General features: G+C 57.2%; 1 protein-coding gene across 10 annotated transcripts in view; it reads left to right on the top strand.

Moving 5' to 3' along the window:
* Positions 1-16290, top strand: part of PAQR5 (progestin and adipoQ receptor family member 5) — a 52272-nt gene extending 35982 nt beyond the window's left edge. For 6 of the 10 annotated variants that reach the window (XM_074354001.1, XM_074354002.1, XM_074354003.1 and 3 more), the window contains 4 exons: positions 191-317; positions 8225-8321; positions 10071-10212; positions 13071-16290. In XM_074354001.1, coding sequence (XP_074210102.1) covers positions 191-317; positions 8225-8321; positions 10071-10212; positions 13071-13312 — 608 coding nt within the window. In that variant the 3' untranslated portion in view covers positions 13313-16290. Of the gene's footprint in view, positions 1-190; positions 318-5799; positions 5939-8224; positions 8354-9549; positions 10213-13070 lie in introns of those variants that run through there. The other 4 variants (XR_012502645.1, XR_012502646.1, XM_074354004.1 and 1 more) reach the window with 4 other exon arrangements.
* Positions 16291-18037: the final 1747 nt, after the last annotated feature.

Genomic DNA, 18037 nt, shown 5'->3' with positions numbered 1-18037 from the left:
AGGATCTGGGTAGGCAGGGGAGAGAGGGGGGGCGTTCTGGGAGGGGCAATGGCGCAGGCGAGGGGGAGTGGCAGGCCTGCTTGCGGTCTGTGGGGCGGGCGAGGGCTCGGCCAGGTGCTGGGGCTGGTCTCCCCCGGGGCCCAGGAGGTGCCGAGTCCCGGCCTCCTGCCCAAGGCTGCTGTTTCCCCAGGCTCCGCCATCGCCTACTCGGCCTACGTGTTCCCGGACTCCCTGGTGCGCAGCACCTTCCACGACTACTACGTGGGCCTGGCCGTGCTGAGCGCTGTCATGAGCACCAGCCTCTCGTGCTACTCCAGGTACCGGCCCCGCATCTCAGGTGGGACGGGGTGGGGGACCGAGCAGGCAGCTGCCCGGACGGTCGGAGGGCACGGTGGGGAGGAGGCATTCGGGGCCTGTGGCTCACAGGACCGGCTTCTCGGCCACACAGCCTGTGCAGGTGCTCAGGGCCCCGTGACCGAGAGGGCTCCACGCTTGGTTCAATGCCCTGCTGTCGTCGTCTTGAAATCCTGAACGACTTTTGAACAAGGGGGTCCCCTCCTTTCCTTGTGCTCTGGGCCCTTATGCCCTCTCCTTGTGCTGGTGCTGTTGCTGGATGGGACGCTTATCCTTCTTGAGTCTGTTTGCTCCTCTATAAAATGGGGCCAACACAGCTCCCCTGTGAGCCGATGTGAGGATTACAGGCAATGTACCTGGAACACTCAGCACGCAGAGGAGGCGCCCAGAGCTGGGCATCCTGCTGCCAGGGACTGGGCGGGTCTGCCTCTGGATACAGGCGCTTCTCAGAGACGCTGTGGGTTTGGCTGCAGACCACTGCAATGAAGCGAGTCACACGAAATGTGTGGTTTTCCAGTGCGTGTGAAAGTATGTGCGCACTGTGCTGCAGTCTGCTAAGTGTACAATAGCATCATGTCTGAAGGAACGAGGTGCACTCCGTAAGCAGAGAATACTTCGTGCTAAAAATGCTAACCATCCGACGAGGGTTGCCACAAATCACCAAGCTGTAAAAACCACAGCAAGGCAGAGTGCAGGGGACCCAGGTCTGCCTGGACGCGGGATGCGTGAGGGACGTTCACGCGCCCGACACATCCCAGGGCAGCTGCCCTCCGCGCGTCATGCCCAGCTCGCTGGCTCTAATCCCTTCTTCTTCTTCTTTTTTCCCTTTTGCTCCGGGAAGCTCACTGGAGTGTGAGTGCTAGAGCGTTGTTCTGAGAATGACTACTGTAGTGTACGTAGCTCTTGGTAAAAGCGAACTGCCCCAAGTTACTTAGAAAGTCTCTCGAGTGGTGGTGTTGGGGTAACGTGCCTGTGCACACGGTGCCAGGTGACGTGTCCCTGGCGGGGGCCTCCCATGGTGGGTGAGGAGAAGCGTCACCCCTGGTCACCTGGCCGCCACCCGCGGTTCCACTGCACCCGTCTGAATCTCCCTGTTAGATGCTGCTGCCTCAGAGGACGCTCATTCCTGGCAGCCGCCTGCTCTCCCCTCCCCAGGAGGACGCGGGGATGGAGAGGGAGGCTCTGTGCCTCCCCTACAAGGGTTTGGCTCTGGCTTTCTTTGGGCGACACTTAGGTTTTGTGAGACTGAGAGGTGGGCAGCTTTCCCCAACTTGCCGTGGGCCTTCCTGCCCTGAGGCTGCTGGGCTCCCGGGCTGGGGGACGGAGGGTGGGGGCCCGTCCGGGGAGGGGGACCTCTCGTCTCCAGGTTTATTCTTGAGACTGGCTCCTGTGTTGCTTCATCCTGTGGAAAGGGCTGTGTGGGGGGGTCAACTCCCTCTTCCCTCCTCCTGGAAATCAGAGCGCCCTTCCTTCTGGGAGGAGACAGGGTCGCCCAGGGGGGCAGAAAGTGGAACCAGACGTCATGGGTTATTGGTTCCTTCCCCCCTAGTTCCTCAAGGACTCTGGCGATTAAGAGCCCTTTCTGAAGCACTGCCTCCGTGTCCAGGCCAGAGCTGGGAGGGCTGCTCAGATCACGGTGGGGAGAGGAGAGCGGGTCCCTGCCTTGGGTGAGACAAGGTGTAGCACACGTAGAAAAGTGACTCTGATGCTAAAAACAGCCCGAGAGAGAGGACTCGTGGCCTGGCGGTGCTTCCGGTGGGTGCAACCGGTGTTCCAGGTTCTTGTCCCGTCCTAGAAAGAGTTCAGAGACAAGACGTAGTGGTTAAAAAAAGTAAAGTGAGGATTTCCTAAAGGATGGACAGTGCACTCTCAGGGGAGGGCAGCAGGCTCAGGGGAGCGGCTGCCCTGAGTTTCTTTGGCAAGTTAGCTACACAGGGTGTAAAAATGAATGGGCAGAATATTCACTGGGGAGGGAAGGGTCTGGGGTCATATTGCCTGATTATCATCCCAGCTCCACCTTCCCGTGGGGAGGAGGGGTTTCTGTCCTCATTTAGTCTGGATTGGAAGTGTCATGGCCTCGGTGCGTGATGGGTACTTCTGATCTGCAAGGCTAATTTTATTGAAATGAGGGCATAATGAGCAAAAGGTTACATTCGAAACTGGAGATTCCTGCCTTTTCTCACCTTTCTTTGTCAGTTTCCAGGCCACTCATCCCCCCAAAAGTTGTGGCCCCTTATCAGCCCGAAGGTTCCTGCTTTTCTTTCTCTGCCCAGGGACCCTGGTGCTCACATGGTGTGTGGTGTCCTGCGTTTGGCCCGTGCCCCTCCTTTCTGCCCCATTCCTGCCATGTGGCCTGTGTCCCCCTTTCTCTGCTCATGTCTCGCTGTCTGCTGCTCTAACAGAGGCAGAGTGCCTGGATGTGGGGGCTCACAGGTGGGCCTGAGCCAGACACACCTGGACCAGATGTTTGGACGAGCCTCTGTCCTGCTAGTCAGCGCCTGCTGGGCTGTGTGGCTCTGCTGCCTGGAACTGAGGATCTGAGGGGACGAGCACGGTGGGCTGAGCGGGCAGGGACGGCTTCGTGGGTGTGGAAGACCCAGCCTCAGAATTCATGATCTAGGACTGCTTTCCCATGAACCCCCAGTGCGAATTCTCAGAATGTTTGCTACTTTTGTTTTTTTTTTAGGCTTCCTGAATCACCTACGAGGATATACTGTTTTCTTCTAGCCAGGAGTCTTCCCTGGTTGTTCAGATACAATGAACGTGTCTTTTGGGTGTGACATGCCTGGTACCTTTGGACAAACTTGCCTGGCAGGACAGGTTGGCCAGGAATCTCTTGAATGTCTGTGCTTGGGGCTTCTCCCTTGTCAATGAAACAGAGTATTTCTGTTTATTTATGGGGCACATCTTTGGCTGTTTCATCCATCTTTCCATCCACTTGGCCACCTATCCATCCATCCACCCACCGGTTCATCCACCCATCCATCCGCCCACCCATCCATCCACCCACCCATCTGTCTACCCACCCATCTACCCATCCATCCATCCATCCATCCATCCATCTATCCACCCATCCATCCATCTGCCCACACAACTGCCCATCCACCCATCCATCCGTCTGCCCACTCATCCACCCATCTTTCCATCAATTCATCCAACCAGCCACTCAACATTCTTTAAATGCCTACCATGCTCCAAGCATCACGTTCAGCTCTGGGAATACAAGAATGAGTCAGGTTCAGTCCTTGTCCTCAGAGAGTGCCCCATGTGGTATGAGAAGCAGACTGCAGACACGCAGAAAGTCCAGGTGGAGTCATCATTTCCTTTAAAGGCCAGAGGGAAGGGCCTAAAGGCACGTAGCATCACAGAATATGGCAGGAGCAAATAACAGTAATACAGCTGCTTGGATGCACAGGCTCGGTGAGGTGGCGTTAGGACTGAGTACTGAGGAAGGCTGAACACTTTGGCTGGAGAGGAGGGGAGGGCCCTTTGGACAGAGCCAACAGCCTGGACGGGGGCGAGGGCCCGGACCGGCTGGGATGGTGCTGGGAGGCAGCAGCGAGCTTCAGAGTTGCCGGAGTCTGTACGGCTGGAAGGGGGAGAGGAGCTGGAGGGGGACCAGAGGCCGCTGGGGATTGGGAGCACCTCGTGTGTCCCACACAGGACTGCCCTGTGCTCACGAAGTACAGTAAACAGCCAAGGAGGACGGTTCTGTGGACTCAGCTTCCATGCCCTGCGCGGCGTCCTGGCACGTCCACAGCCGCTTAAGTGGAGGATCTGGGGGCAGAAAGGGAGGACGGCCCCATGCCATGTGCTCGGAGCCCCTGAGAGAGGGACAGCCCACCCTGAGAGCCCGCCCGGTTCCCCTGCACCCTGACCTCGCTTCTTCCCTCGGGGGTGGGTCCCTCCTCCACAAGGCCAGTCCCCTTTGTTTTCATCCTCCGTCTCCGTCTTCAGCATCAGGGGAGTGAGGAAGACGCCCGGGGGTGATTCTGGCCCCGACTGACCAACTTCAGGAGGAGGGCGAGGGGCGGCCCTGGTTTCACAGACTTGCTGGCCTCGGGCCAGCCACGGCCCTTAAACAGAGCGTCTGAGAAGATGTCCCCTGGGCTCCTTCTGGCCTGGGGGTGGTGTGGTGCCAGCTTCAGCAGGGCTTCTTGTGCAAGACTTCTCCCCTCCCCTTCTGCCTCCCCCCACCCCGCTCCATCAGCCCGTGGTGCGGCCAGCAGTGGCCGAGAACCACCCTGTCCGCCTGAGCAGAAGGAGACCATGGGCCTCAGGGGTGCGGCTCCAGTTACCACGTGCTTCCCAGGATAGCACGGTCCGAATGACATCATTCCCTTACGACACACGTCCTTTAGGTCAGTTCCACACAGAGGGCCGTGGACTCCCCTGACTGGTGTTTTGGTCCTTACTGTCATGGCCTTTAGTTCAGACGAACACGCTCCAGAAGCCTGCTGTCTTGTTCTGCAGCACTGGCGCGGGGCGGGGGGCGGGGCAGAAAGCGTGGCCTCTCCGTGGCCCTTGGAGCCAGATGGGGTGACAGAGACCCCGCCTGCTCATGCCTGCCGACCACCGGAGGCCCAGCAGGGCGGCACCACTGCCTCGGGGGCGTCAGTTACCCAGTGTTTGCTGTACCTCACGAGGCGCTGCAGGCACTTTTCCATTCATCCTTCCAAAGCATCCAGCCATTGGTTTTTGACAAATGCTTGCTCAGTGAAGTGCCTTGTGGTCAGTGCTGCGAGGGACAGATGAATTGTCACCCCTGGTGGAGAGTGAGCTCAGAGCGGCACGGGGCAGGCCTGGAAGAGGGTCTGGAGGTCGGAGCCCGAGACGGGAGGCTTAGCGGACTCACCTGGAGGTCAGAGGGCTCAGCCAGAGGACAGGGCGCTGCAGGGCCGGGGCAGCATGTGGGAATGTCCGCGTCCCTGCCACGTAAGCCACACGACCACAGAGCAGCCGTACCCCAGCACACGCACACGCACACGCACGCAGCTCTGCAACAGAGCGATGCTACAAAGGCCCCCTTGTTCCGAGCGCAGTTCCAGGACTTGCAGATGCTTCCAGCTTTGTTGCAACAAGATCTGTCAGGTTTTGAGTGGGCTGGTGCTGTGTGAGTCCTCTGCTGACGGAGGCTGCTCCTGAAATCCAGCGGTTCCTTCCAGCCTGGTTCAGGCGGAGGAGGCCTGACTCCCTGTAGGTCGGCGCCCACCCTGGGGCGCAGGGGTCGCCTCCCGGGCGGGGCTTCGGCGACTGGGGCTCGATGCTCTGGGGGACGCAGGCGCCGCCTCTTGGGCGCTCTGGCTGTGGCGACACCCTGTGGTCTGACTTGGAACTGCACCCTGGTAGTGGTGGTCCCCGCTCGGCGGCTGCTGGCCCTTCTGCCCTTTATCCTCTGTTGCTGTCGCTCTTCTGTTCTGCTTTTTCTCCTTTTCTCCCCTGTAGACTCGGCTTTGCAGCTGGAGAGGCTGGTTCGCTTGCCCTTGGGGAAGTACTTTTTCAGGCTGGGCGAAATGTCTCGAGTTGCAGAAAATCCATGCTTTGGGGGATGGCCCTCGCCAGCCAGAGCCGGCTTTCTGCCCGTGTAAGTGGAGCATGCTTTAGGAGCGAGCCTCTCTTCGCCAGGGGTGCCAGGTGGCGGCAGTGCATGGGGACGGAGGGAGCTGGCTCGCCGTGGTTGGGCAGGGTCTGCCAGCGTGGACCGAGAAGGCTGTGCGGACAGGCCCTGGTTCTGGGGCGGTGGGAGTGCGTTCTGTTTGTCCCCTGGGGCAGAGGGGTGTCTGTAAGGACAAAGGCTGGGTGGTGGTCTGAGGCCTGTTCAGTGTGCTGAGGGGAGGGTCGTGGAACCAGCCAGACAGCCCTGGGCATAAATCCTCGCTTTGTCTCTTAAGAGCTCATCTGATTTTAGGCAAATCACCCAGAACTCTGTTCTCTCCTGTTTCTATTTTCTGGTACAATGAAGCTACAAGATGGGGAGGGGAGAGGATGGGTCCCTCCATGCACGTTTTTTTTAAAGCTGCCCTTTGGTGAGTCTCTGTGCTGGGCGCAGCCGTAAGCTCCCACCGAGGACCATTTCATGAAACCCTTGCAGCAGGCCCGTGAGGGGTCCCGTTGTGGTCCCCGTTGCACACGAGGACGCTGGGACACAGGGGTACGCCACCTGCTGGGTGACCTGGCTGCGAAGGGCAGAGGCAGGATGGGACCCAGGGTGTCCAGATGGACACTGAAGTGGGATCGCAGCCCCGTGTGGCCGCACCTTCCCGGGGTTTGTGGTTCTCTCCAAGGCTGGGCGTCTCTTCTGAAAGACAGTATATTAAGGTCCCTATTTCTCCTCCTCCTCCTCAAGCTTTTCTTCCTTCTCCGCCCAGTGTCTGCAGGGTCAGGAAAGGAGGAGGGAGGTGCCCGTGGGCTTGAGAGAAGTTGGAGCTGATCTCTGGATCTCTGGAGGCCGCAGGGCTTCTCGGGGCCCACGGTGGCCACCTCTTACCCAGAGCAGGGATCTCCGGGCCGAGCTGCCATGAGGGCTGGGCAGGACGCACCAGCCAGGTGACATCTGCGTCCTCAGACAGGCTTCTGAGCTGGGTGCTGGGGATCCAGACCAGCTCTGCCCTTGAGGAGGGGTCCCTGACCGCCCAGGAGGCGGACATGGGCATCTCGGCCACATTCCACCCCAAAGGATGTGGGCACAGGGGGCTTGTAGTCAGGTGACTGCACTGGCTCTTAGGGCAGGGGCGGTGGGCCCGGGATGGAGGAAGGGCAGGCTTGTGGGCTGAGACAGGGCGTCGGGGAAGAGAAGTGAGGCTCAGTTGGGGGCACACACTCCATCCTTTCCGGAGAGTGGACGAGGGGGAGTGGGAGAGGCTGAGCTGGCCCCAGCGCCTGGGTCGCCTTACAGACCGCACCAGCCCTGGCCCTGCTCGCCACCCCGTGGGGGCCTCTGGCTTCGCCATGCGCCCGGGTGGGTAGTGAGGGAGGACCAGCCCTCCACAGACACTGCGGATGAAGCAGGTACTTGTCCTGCCACCAGGCCCAGCCTGGCCGCGTGAGTGCTCCCTGGCCCGCGCCCCAGTTCAGGGCTGTGGTTTTGTGTGGAACCTCCCCTTCCCCATCCTCCTGGTGTCCAGCCTGCCATCTCCCTGCCCTCTTCCCAGGCTGGGCCCACGCTAGCTGAGGACCCATCGTGTCCATCCCGGAAGACCCACCTGTCTTTGGGACAGTCAGGACCCTGATTTTAATGTTGGTTTCATCTGCCTTTGAACTGGAGGCAGGCGGGGGCGGCGATGAAAGAAAGAACAAAAGACGGTGTTTACTCAGTTTCCCCGTCCGTTGTCCCTGAGTGTGGTACTAAATATTCCAGGAATCTCTGAACTGATTAACTCCTGATTGCACCTGCGGCTTCTGCAGGGCGGTCACCTGGCGGCTCCGACTAGTTCGGCATCTCAGCCCTTGCGGGCGTGCTGGCCCCGGGAGCCCGTGCCACCACTACCCGCATGCCCCGTGGCCCGAGGGTTACTGGTCTGGAAGGCCTTTCGGCAGTTAGGTGACATGGCTCTTGAAGGACTGCTGCTCAGTGCCTGTCCCTGTCTCATCCTGATACCACTGCTTCTCGTGGTGCCAGGAGATTGTCGCCCCCCATCCCGCCCCAACTCTCTTCACATCTGAGACTGAAGGAACGGAGAGGGCTGGGGAGAGGCTGCTGGCCGCAGGCGGAGCTTGTGCCAAAATGCTTGTGTTCGGTTGGTTACTTGGCCCGCTGTTATTTTCTATGCGCACGCGCGCCTGCGCATGAGTGTGTGTATGTGTGTGTGTGTGTGATTTACTGAAACCCTTTCTCATTCTCATTTCTCCCCCCTTTCCTTCCCCGATTTAGGTTTCTTGAGATCCAGAAGCCCAGGCTCTGTAAGTTGCTCCGTATCCTGGCCTTCGCTTATCCCTACACCTGGGACTCCCTCCCCATCTTCTCCAGGGTAAGGGCCCGGCTCCATCCCCTCTCTGCCTGTTGGCAACACCAGGCAATCAGCTGTGTCCTGAGCTCTGAGGGTCAAAGCACTGTCCTGGTCACAGTAGGACACGTGGGAGTTGAGCCCCAGCTGCTTCCAGAATGACACTTGCAGACTAGTTAGCAGATGGCATGAACACAGAGGCCAGTCAGTGGCCAGTGCTGACTGGGGGCCCAGGAGCAGTCCTGGAGGGCTGGGCAGAGGAGGGGCCTGAGGTTTAGCAGAGCGACCAGGAGAGCAGGCTCTGGAGGCAAAGCTCTAGTATTTATTCCCCGCAAGACTTTGGGCAAATTGTCTGTCGTCTTGGTGCCTTGGTGGTTAATAACCTCCTTTCCTCATCTGCGGGGAGGATCACACGAGACAGTGTGGACAGTGCTGGCACGTGGCAATATTCCTGTGGATACATCGTCATCTAGTCTCGTCAATTCACGTATTAGTAGTAATGAAAAAAAAGTATCAATGAAAGTCTTAAAGGATAGATGGGAATTAGATGAAGAACACAAAGAAGAAAGTCCATGTGCTCTCAAATCAGATGGGCCTGAGTTCAAATCCCAGTCCCTCTGCTCACTGGCTCTGTGACCTCAGGCAGTGCACACAACCTCTCTGAGCCTCAGTTTCCTCCTCTGTAAATGAGGCTGATGTCTCCTCCTTCACAGAGGGCAAGAGGGGGTTCATCAAGAAAGAGATCTGGTGGGCTCAGCAATGCCTGGCCCAGGCTCCCAGAGTGGGAGTCCCCTCCCAGAGGGAGTCTGAGCTGAGATGGCAGGGCCGGGTGAAGGAGAGGCGTCCAGCCGCTCCACCAGCTGAGGCCCCGAGCTCGTGCCCCATGCCCAGCCTGTGTGGGCCTGGGGGAGACCCAGGGATGGGGACGCAGCCCATCCCCACGACGCCTTCCTGGCAGGAGCACAGGAAACCAGGGCAGAGAGGACAGGCCGGTCCCACGGGCTGCGGAAGCCCACGGCGCAGTTCCTGTGTTAGCAGAGCCCCGTGGGCAGCGGGCAGCAGGCAGCGGGGGGTGGGGGGAGGTCTTCTCCTAATCGGCGCCGTTGCTGAGCTAACCGGTCGTGGAATCAGCCTGACTTCATTACTGATTAGTGGTTGGCAAGACTCCCTCCAGCCCAGTTTCCTCACGTGCAAAAGGGGAGAAACGGAGTCTGCCTTGGGGTCACTGCTGAAGCTCCGATGAATGATGCAGGTGGACGGCCTGGCCTGGTGCCCTCAGCAAGTGGCGGACACGCAGAAACCATACCTCACTCCAAACAGGACAGCGGCTGGAGTCAGTGCTTTCTGACGACCCGGAAGCCTTCCCGGGGCTTCTGGACCTCCATGCGCTGGCTGGAGAGCATCGCTGAGGGGGCGTGCTGCTGGGCGTGAGCGCGAGTGTGAGCTGGCCCACCCCCCCGAGGAGGGGCAGCGCCCTGTCTGACAGGACCGTCTTCCTTTCCTCTGCTCTTCTGTTTTCCTTTCCTCCCTTCTGTTCTTTCTTTCTTTTTATGTAATGAAATAACCCAAAGGCCGTCACGAGCACGTGGGGGATTAAACTGCAATCTCCCTGGGTCTCCATCCGCTCAGAACGGGAGGCCTGCTCACACAGCCCCCGGGGCCCCCTTTCCAGCACAGGCCTGGGCCGGGGAGGGCCTTGGCGGAGTCCACACGCCTGTGCAGAGGTGCCCGCGGCCTCCTCGCGAGACCTGACGTGTCTTTGAATACCTGCAGCTGTTCCTGCTCCCCGGGGGGAGTGCACAGAATGAAGCCACCCTGTACCACCAGAAGCACATGGCCATGACCCTCCTGGCCTCCTTCTTCTACTCCGCACATCTGCCGGAGCGCCTGGCCCCTGGCCGCTTCGACTACATCGGTGAGTGCGGGCGGCCTGGGGTTGGGGGTCCCATCACCAGGGAGGCTGGGCAGGGAGAGAAGCAGTTCTTCAGAAAGTTCTCCGGGCACAGACCACGGGGAGTGAGCGGTCAGGTGGGATGGCGGGGGATGGAGAGCAGGAGGGCCTGGGATTCTGGAGCGTTCCTAGCCGGTGTGGGGCCGGGAGAGTCCCACGATTACCCTGGTGTGAAATCCCATTATTAAGTGAAGATTGAAGGCAGCTGCGGAGGAACAGGAGCGCCCGAGTGCGGAAGCCTCCAGGGCACCAGCTGGTAGGGGGCTGTGTGGAGGAGGGGAGAGTCCTCTGCTTGTTCAGGTGGGTGTGATGGGCCAGGGATGGTGGCAGCAGTGGTTCTCGGGGTGGCCCAGCGTCAGCATCCTCTGGGAATGTGCGGATTCTCTGCACCTCCCACCAGATGTCCCATCCCAGAATCATGTGGGCCGGGCCGGGCGCTCCCTGGGGAGCTGTGTGGTTCTCCGGCGAACCTGAGCTCACTCAAGCTGGAAAACAGTGTGGAGAGGAGGTGTCAGGGCCACAGTGGTCCACTCACTCCTGCCGGCAGGGTTCCTTCCTCTCTGTCTCGGGAAGTGGGTGGCAGGGCAGAGCGTGTCTCCCGGACCCCAGCTCTGGGACTGGTTGGAGGAGGGGCCTTGGGCCACTGCTGGCGAGGCTGATGCATCCTGGGATGAGAGCTCCTCAGATAAGCGGTCGTGGGGCTCGCTTGTCTGCCGTGGTGGGCAGGAGCCCCCGCCTCCCCAAGCCCACTTTGCCCGTGAGCGCCCACGTCCTCCCACCTAAGACATGTGGCCAACAGTTTGCTTTGTTCACTCTGATGAGAGCCTATCCCGCTCTCCGGCCGAAGGGATTACAAGAAGCAAAATGCTTAGAGGGCAGGTTTCAGAAGAGGGGAGACAGGAGGTCCCGGAGCAGGAGGGAGCCCGCCGGCGCGACCACACCCCAGCCCGGCCCCACGGAGTGGAGGCGGGTGGTGGGAGGTCTGGGCGCGGCAGGAAACGGCCCTGGGCCTTGCTCTGCCAACTCTGGACTCTCAGTAACGGTTTATTTATTCGCCCTCATCTGTCCTCTTGGGCCTAGAGCAGAAAGGCGTCCCTCGAGGGGGAAACTGCCAGAGAGCAGTTCAGGACAGATCTTCCACTGGTTGTGGAGAGCCCTCCGCCAGACCGGGGGTGGGGGGGTGGGGGGGTGGTGTCTGTCTCCAAGGCCCACAGGGAGCCCCTCCCACTCCTGCCTGGGCAGTACATGGACCTCTTCCTGCTGCAGCCACAGCCCCGTCTGTCAAGTCAGCACTCGTGGCCGCTTCGCCTTTTTATCTCCTGCCCTAATGGGGACAGATTTGCGCCTCAGTTGGTGAGCGCCCCAGTCACCTCCAGCTCAGCCCTGTGTCCTTGGAGAGCACGGCTCTCGGCTGGATAAGGAACCAAAGCGGCTCACACGCAGGTCTGGAGACGGTTCACAGCCTGTGAGTGTGGTTGGTGAGGCCGGGCTGGCCCTGCGGCTCAGCTTCCCCCGGGGGATGCAGACCTGGGTCCCCCGCCGCCCACTCGGCTCTCCTGCTCCTGCTCCTGCTCGGCAGCGCGGCGGCCAGGCTGGTCCCTTCCTGGGGCGCAGTCACTGAACGCTTACTCCTGGGAGGACAGCACTGAATTCTCGCTGCTGTTCTGTTTTGCTCGAACTGAGGGAGAACCCTGTTTACCCCTCGGGTTGCGTCAGTGAGCTAGGGCTGCGGTGACGGGGACCAGCCTGGCGGCTGAACCGGCAGGTCCTTTCCTCGTAGCTCTGGAGGGGAGAGGCCTGAGGCCGGGCGGGCGGCAGGGCCGGTGTCTCCTGGCGCAGGCGGCCTTCTCCATCCGCCTGCACGCGTGCGTGCCCCGCCCTAATCGCCTCTTCTTACAAGGACGCCAGGCAGGGTGGGTCCTGTGCTACTGGCCTCATCTTCACTTGTCTTCAGAAGGTCACCTTCTGAGGTACGGGGGTTAGGACTTCCAGGTGCACATCTGGGGGAGGGAGACAGAAGTCAGCCCGTGAAACGTGTGGTCTCCCCTTACTCCTGGTGTCTGAGGGTCGTCCCCGAAGCCGCCCCCAGCCCTGGGCGGTGTGCTCCTCTTCCCACCAGATCAGCACCTCCCTGCCACTCCCCCCACCGCCTGCTGGGCCCCACCCTCTGTGGACGTGTGCCCGGTGAGGAAGAGCCCTGGTCACGTCTGGGGTTAACCAGCAGCAGGCAGAGGAGGACCGCATCAGCAGCCACAGAAAGCGCGACCGGCTGTTCCTCCGGCCCTGAGGTCGGGCTCTGAGCTGCGTAGTGCCGGCCCCCAAGAGGTACCCTTGCTGTTAGTAGAGCTGTTCACGTGAAAAACAGGACCGGTGGACAGGTTGTTTTAAAAATGGATTTGGTTTGTTCTGGTGGCCTTTTTATTTTTCTCATGTTACCTTTGAAAGATAAATTTATTAAAGCATATATTATCACATAATTCTTTAATTTCAAGTATACAGTTCAGTGATTTTCTTAGTAAATTCACCACATTGTACAACCATCATAAACGAGTTTTGGAACATTCTCATCACCCCCGGCAGCTCCTTCGTGCCCAGGTACTGCTAGTCCCAGCTCCCGCCCCTGCCCGAGCAACCACTAGTCTGCTTTCTGCCCCCGTGGAGTTGCCTTTTCTGGACGTTTGGTATAAACAGAATCATCAGTATGTGGCCTCATGTATCGGCTTCTTTTCCTCTGCGCGATGGTTTTTGCATACCTGCCGTACTGTGCACCTGTCCGGACGTCTTTTCTTGCTGATTGGTGGCCTTCTGTGTGTTTGCTGTAGGTCACAGCCACCAGCTGTTCCACGTGTGCGCGGTCCTGGCCACGCACATGCAGATGGAAGCCATACTTCTGGACAAGACTCTGAGGAAGGAATGGCTCCTGGCCAACTCCAGGCCCCTGCTGCTCCCTCACATAGCTGGAGCCGTCCTCCTGTGCCTCGTCTGCAGCCTGAGCAACATAGTTTATTTCTCAGCTGCTCTGTATCGGATTCCCGAGCCAGAATTACTTAAAAAAGAAACATGATTCAGACCATAAGCCTTCTGTGCCAAATGTCACCACCAAGCCTGCAACATCCTACGCCCCTAAGCCAGGGGTGTGGTTCCAGTTTACAGTGGCTGGAAATATTTATAGAGCTTGGTGTCGGCACTTTTGAGTGGCTTCCTGTCAATAAGGTGTTCAACTGGGGGGATGTCTCTGGGTGTGCAGTGGTTCTGCATGTGTGATTTTAAAGGGGGAACATGGGTCCAGGTAGGTCCTCAGGCAGGCACACCATTAATGTTTCACGAAGCGTTAGCTTTGTTTAAAGTGAGCTCGCCAGCTCTATCTCAGCAGTTGGAGCGGGCCCACCGCCCTGCAGCTGCACATTAAGTAGCTGCTTTGGGCTTCCCTGCCCTCGCGGTGGGCCCCTGAGGACAGAATGCGCTTCATCTGCTGAGTCTCACGCAGCAGAGTCTCTCCGAGGGCTCCCACCGTGGGAGGAGGATGAGCTGGAACTACCGGCCAGTAGGGGAACCTGACAGAGAGGAGGCCCGGTGCATGGGAGCCCCGGGCTGGGAAGGCGATCCGGGGGGAAGGAGCCTGGTTGGGGAGGGGTCTCATCTTTTCCCCACCTGCGAAGGGGCCGGGTAGGAAGAGCCCTCTTTCCCCACGAGCCCGCCCCGCCTCGCAGAGCAGCTCCTAAGTAATATGGACTTGGATTTTCTTAAAATCCGGGACTGGGGGTCGTGCGTTCTGCTTTGCTCTGCTTTCTTGTCGCGGGTTCGGTGCCGCAGGTGTCAGGCAGTGCAGGGGAAGTGTGCCCCTTGGGGCGCCGGCTGAGCCAGCCCCAGCTGGCGGTGCTCGGCCCTCAGCTTTTAAACCAGTGACTGTATGTTGCCTCAGCGTTTCATAGGTGCAAAATGCAGCGTTCGCGTGCGGAGGACGCTGAAGGCCTTGCCAGAGAGACGGAAACACTTGGTGAGCTTGTGCCAATGCAGGTTCCCCTGGGCACAGCCAGAGACCCTGTTTTACTAGCTTAAAACGTGGGTTTCCTGGAGAGGGTCTGCGCTGGAGCAAGTCCCCTGGGTGCTTCTAAGCCAGGAGGGCCATGGGCCGAGCTCGAAGACGCGCTGGCGTCACAGATCCCAGAGGGCACTGGGCTCTTGGCTTGGTTTCGGTCGGTCTAACTTCAGCAGCTCACCACCTCAGGGTGAGTCAGTCCCCTGCTTTCCACTCCATGCGGTGCTAAAAGGCCGAGTGTTTTCTCATCTGTTGCGTGACTAATTAAGGTCCCGTATTTCATGGGGTCTTCACAGTGTACAGAAATGCTGACGCAAAACAGGTTTTCACGGAGGCCTGTCAACCCCTGACGTGCACTTGGGAACGACTTAAGGGGCCACCCGCCACAGCTGACTCAGGAGCACCCCCATATCTTGGAATACTGCCTCTGTGGTGGACTGGCCCAGACACCCGAATGGGCTTGTCAGCTGCTCACCGCTCAGTCCTCTGGGGACAAGTAACAATTTATGTTGGCTGAGAGTGGTCAAGAAATATGATTCGTTAGCTGTATTACCTGTTTACTTCCTCTGGGGACAGTGGACTGATAAAATGATGTGGGCTGGTAAATTTTTGGTACATTAATTGCAAGCTGCACAACAGAATTTGATTTTGGCAAGAGGCTGACGTTGCAAGTGGAATTCTACTCCAGCAGGGTCTGTGGGCTTCTGTCTCGTCCTACTGTAAGTTCGGTTCAGTTTTATGGTGAACAAAGGCACAAAGTTTAAACACCCTACTCTAGTGATGCCAGAGGCGTGAAGCCTTTTACATTCTCTTGTTGGTAGAGAGTGAAATAATGTTCTTCGCTTAGCCCAGAAACAGTTGAAAGATAACGGGTGACTAATTTGAAGGACTTTAGGATTATTTGAAAGTTACGTTGCTTCTCCAGCACGGTTAGTGAGGAAGATGAAATGGTAAACTTTAAGTCAACAATATCAGACCAAGTGTCCCATAATGTTTTTATAAGTTTGGTAAACCTAGTCCCATCGTATACTTTTGGACAGTGTTACAAACTACAATTTTATAACGCTTTGTAATACACTGATTTGGAAGCTTCTAATGTCGAGTGAGAATATATTGTATGGGTTCAAATCTATTAATTATTAAGTATTATGAGGTTGGATGTGGGTGTAGTTTTGCTTAAGCCATTCCGGAAATTCAACAAGGTTGGCAGGGGGTCAGTTGAAATCTCACTGGAGAAATGTCTTTTAATGTGGCCGTTCTCAATTTTTTTTGTCTCAGTACGCTTTAGAGGCTTCCCATCCTCCCACTGTGGTGATTGCTCCCCAGGGCCTTGTCTCCTAAAGGGAGGGGTCAAGGTGGGCAACTCCTAAAGGGGTGTGCCTCGTCCTCCTCCCCCTGCTTGAGAAGCGCCACCGTGACATTTACCGGGCGTCGTCGCTGCGGTAAGACTGAGCACGTCTGAATGAGGCCGCTCAGTCAGCGCCTCTCCCTCCACTCCCAGATGGGGGAGCTGCATTTCCCATTGCTCAGCTTCTAGAGGAGAGGTCTCCTCTTCTTTCTAAAGACATGAACTTGTCATTGTGGGTTAGAATTAGCAGTGGGATGTTTAGCAGCCTTTTGGATACACAGTGATTTAAATATTTGGTCTGCAGTCTTCCTCAAAGTGTTCTTGGTGGAGACGTTCTGTGGAAGGCAGGTTGGGGGCCACTGCTGCTGTCAGATATGTTGGAGAAACTCTTCATTTGGACCTGCTGTCTTTAAAGTTCGTTTTGGCCCTGGTGCCCTTTTTATATGTAACCCCTGTTAACGCCGCGTAACAACACTTTACAACATTGAATGAACGCCAGGCTCTGGTCTTCCAGTCGACCGTCCATTAGGGATGAGAAGGCAGAAACCTGTTTCCAAACTCAGAGGTGTTCTTCCAGCTTACACTAATGTCTGGTTTTCTTAAACTGTGTGAAAGAAAAAATTTATTTATGATAATAAAGGCCTCCTGGTTCTCACCTGGCTTGGGTGCATTTCACTGAACACACTGCAAACACGTTCACTCGTTGTGGGCAGCAGAGTCCCTTACGTGTGCGGACTGTTAAATCAGCCGGCGAATACTTACTTAGTGCCTGGAGCCTGTAGGACAAACCCCGCCCCAGGGACTGGGGGTACGGGGTGAACAAAGCCCAAACCAGCCCTCCCTCGTGAGGCTGATGCCCTGGGCAGTCAGTGGGACACGGGACATAGAAAAATTCAGATAATGGTACATGCTGTCAAGAAAACAAGTCTGGTGAGGGAAGAGGGAGGTGTGGGGAAGGGCCGGCGAGATCGGATGGTCGCTCCGATAAACTGACATTTGAGGAGAGACTTGATGGGCGAAAATGAGCCAGCTTTGCCAGCATGTGGGGTGAGTACTTCAGATCCATGCAAGCGCAAAGGCCTTGAGGCCAGCAGGCATGTGTCTTATTGGAAGGCTGGAAATCAGGCCACTCATTCCTGAAATGTGTAGCTGCGGAAGGCAGGAGCGTGGCTGGACTGGATGACTTCTAAACTTTCTTCTGAACCCTCCTGGGAGATGGCCCAAGGGACTTTCCTGCAGCCCCTTGGTACCCGTATAAATTCTTCACCTCTGCCACAAGTGCCCCTCGGCAAATAGCTGTCCCACACCTTCTCTTTGTGTCAAGTCTAAAACGGGCTTACGTTCTGCCTCCTCCAGAGCATGGAACAAGGAACCTCAGAGATAATTCAGTCCAGCCTTTCAAAAACTTGTTTGATGGTGTCAGATGCACATTCTCAAGTGTAGACTAGCTGGGGGAGGAAGGTGGGGGAGGTGGCCCTGGAGTTCTGAATTTTTATCAAAAGCTCAGGTGATGTTTAATAATATAAGGGAGTTTAAGCAGCACTGATACAGGCCAACCATTCCTTCTCTCTCTCTCTCTTTTTTTTTTTTTTGATAGAACACCAAATTGTACAAAGAATTCCCCAGTATTCTTCACCCTTGTCGCATTAGATACTTAGGAAACTCTCTGCTCCACCAGCGGAAGGCTCCATTATCTGCAGTGTGTTTGTTTACTTGCTCAGTCCTGGAATGTGCAGAATGTCGATTCAGAACTACTAACCCGGGTCTCCAAAAAGGCCTACTAATTAGAATTCAATGTGTGTTTCAAGTTCTTCTTGTCTTGAGCCCAAGGGCATACACTGCATTTGAAACCGTCTGAATAACTCGGGGAAAGGATAGCCTCCTTTCTCTGTGAGTGTGTTATTCACTTGCAATGTGGCTCCGATCATTCGTGGGTTTTCTGTATCAGTTTTACACCCTCCCCCAAGCTTGATTTTATTAATTTGTTTTTTGAGTTTGTATAACATTAACATTAATGCCCACTCATTCATTTTACAAGCGGCCTGGGAGAGCTCTGCCCAGGCCTGGGGATGTGGGGTTGCGCTGCCAAGGCCTCTGAGGCCTTGGCTGCGCTGGGTGTGCTGGGTGTGTCGCAGGCCTCTGGTCTCCATGTTACCGCCTTCGCTCAAACCCTCTGGGCTTTGGCAACTTCTGGTGCTTCATGGCTCAGTTCCCCCAGCTGGACTTTTTTAAGGGAGTGTTTGGATTAATTATGGTTTCCAGTCTGGGTAGTGTCAGCCCCTCTTCAGTGATTTGCACAAGACCCCCTCCCTGAGTCTAAAGTTGAACTTACCATGAGACCAGCAAGTCCACCCAAGAGAAACAGAAATGTCTACATAAATAACTGTATGCAAATAATCACA

The sequence above is a fragment of the Camelus bactrianus genome, chromosome 27 (genome assembly GCF_048773025.1).
Source record: "Camelus bactrianus isolate YW-2024 breed Bactrian camel chromosome 27, ASM4877302v1, whole genome shotgun sequence".
Taxonomy (NCBI): domain Eukaryota; kingdom Metazoa; phylum Chordata; class Mammalia; order Artiodactyla; family Camelidae; genus Camelus; species Camelus bactrianus.
The sequence above is the reverse complement of the archived record's forward strand: the minus strand, read 5'-3'. Positions and strand labels throughout refer to the sequence as shown.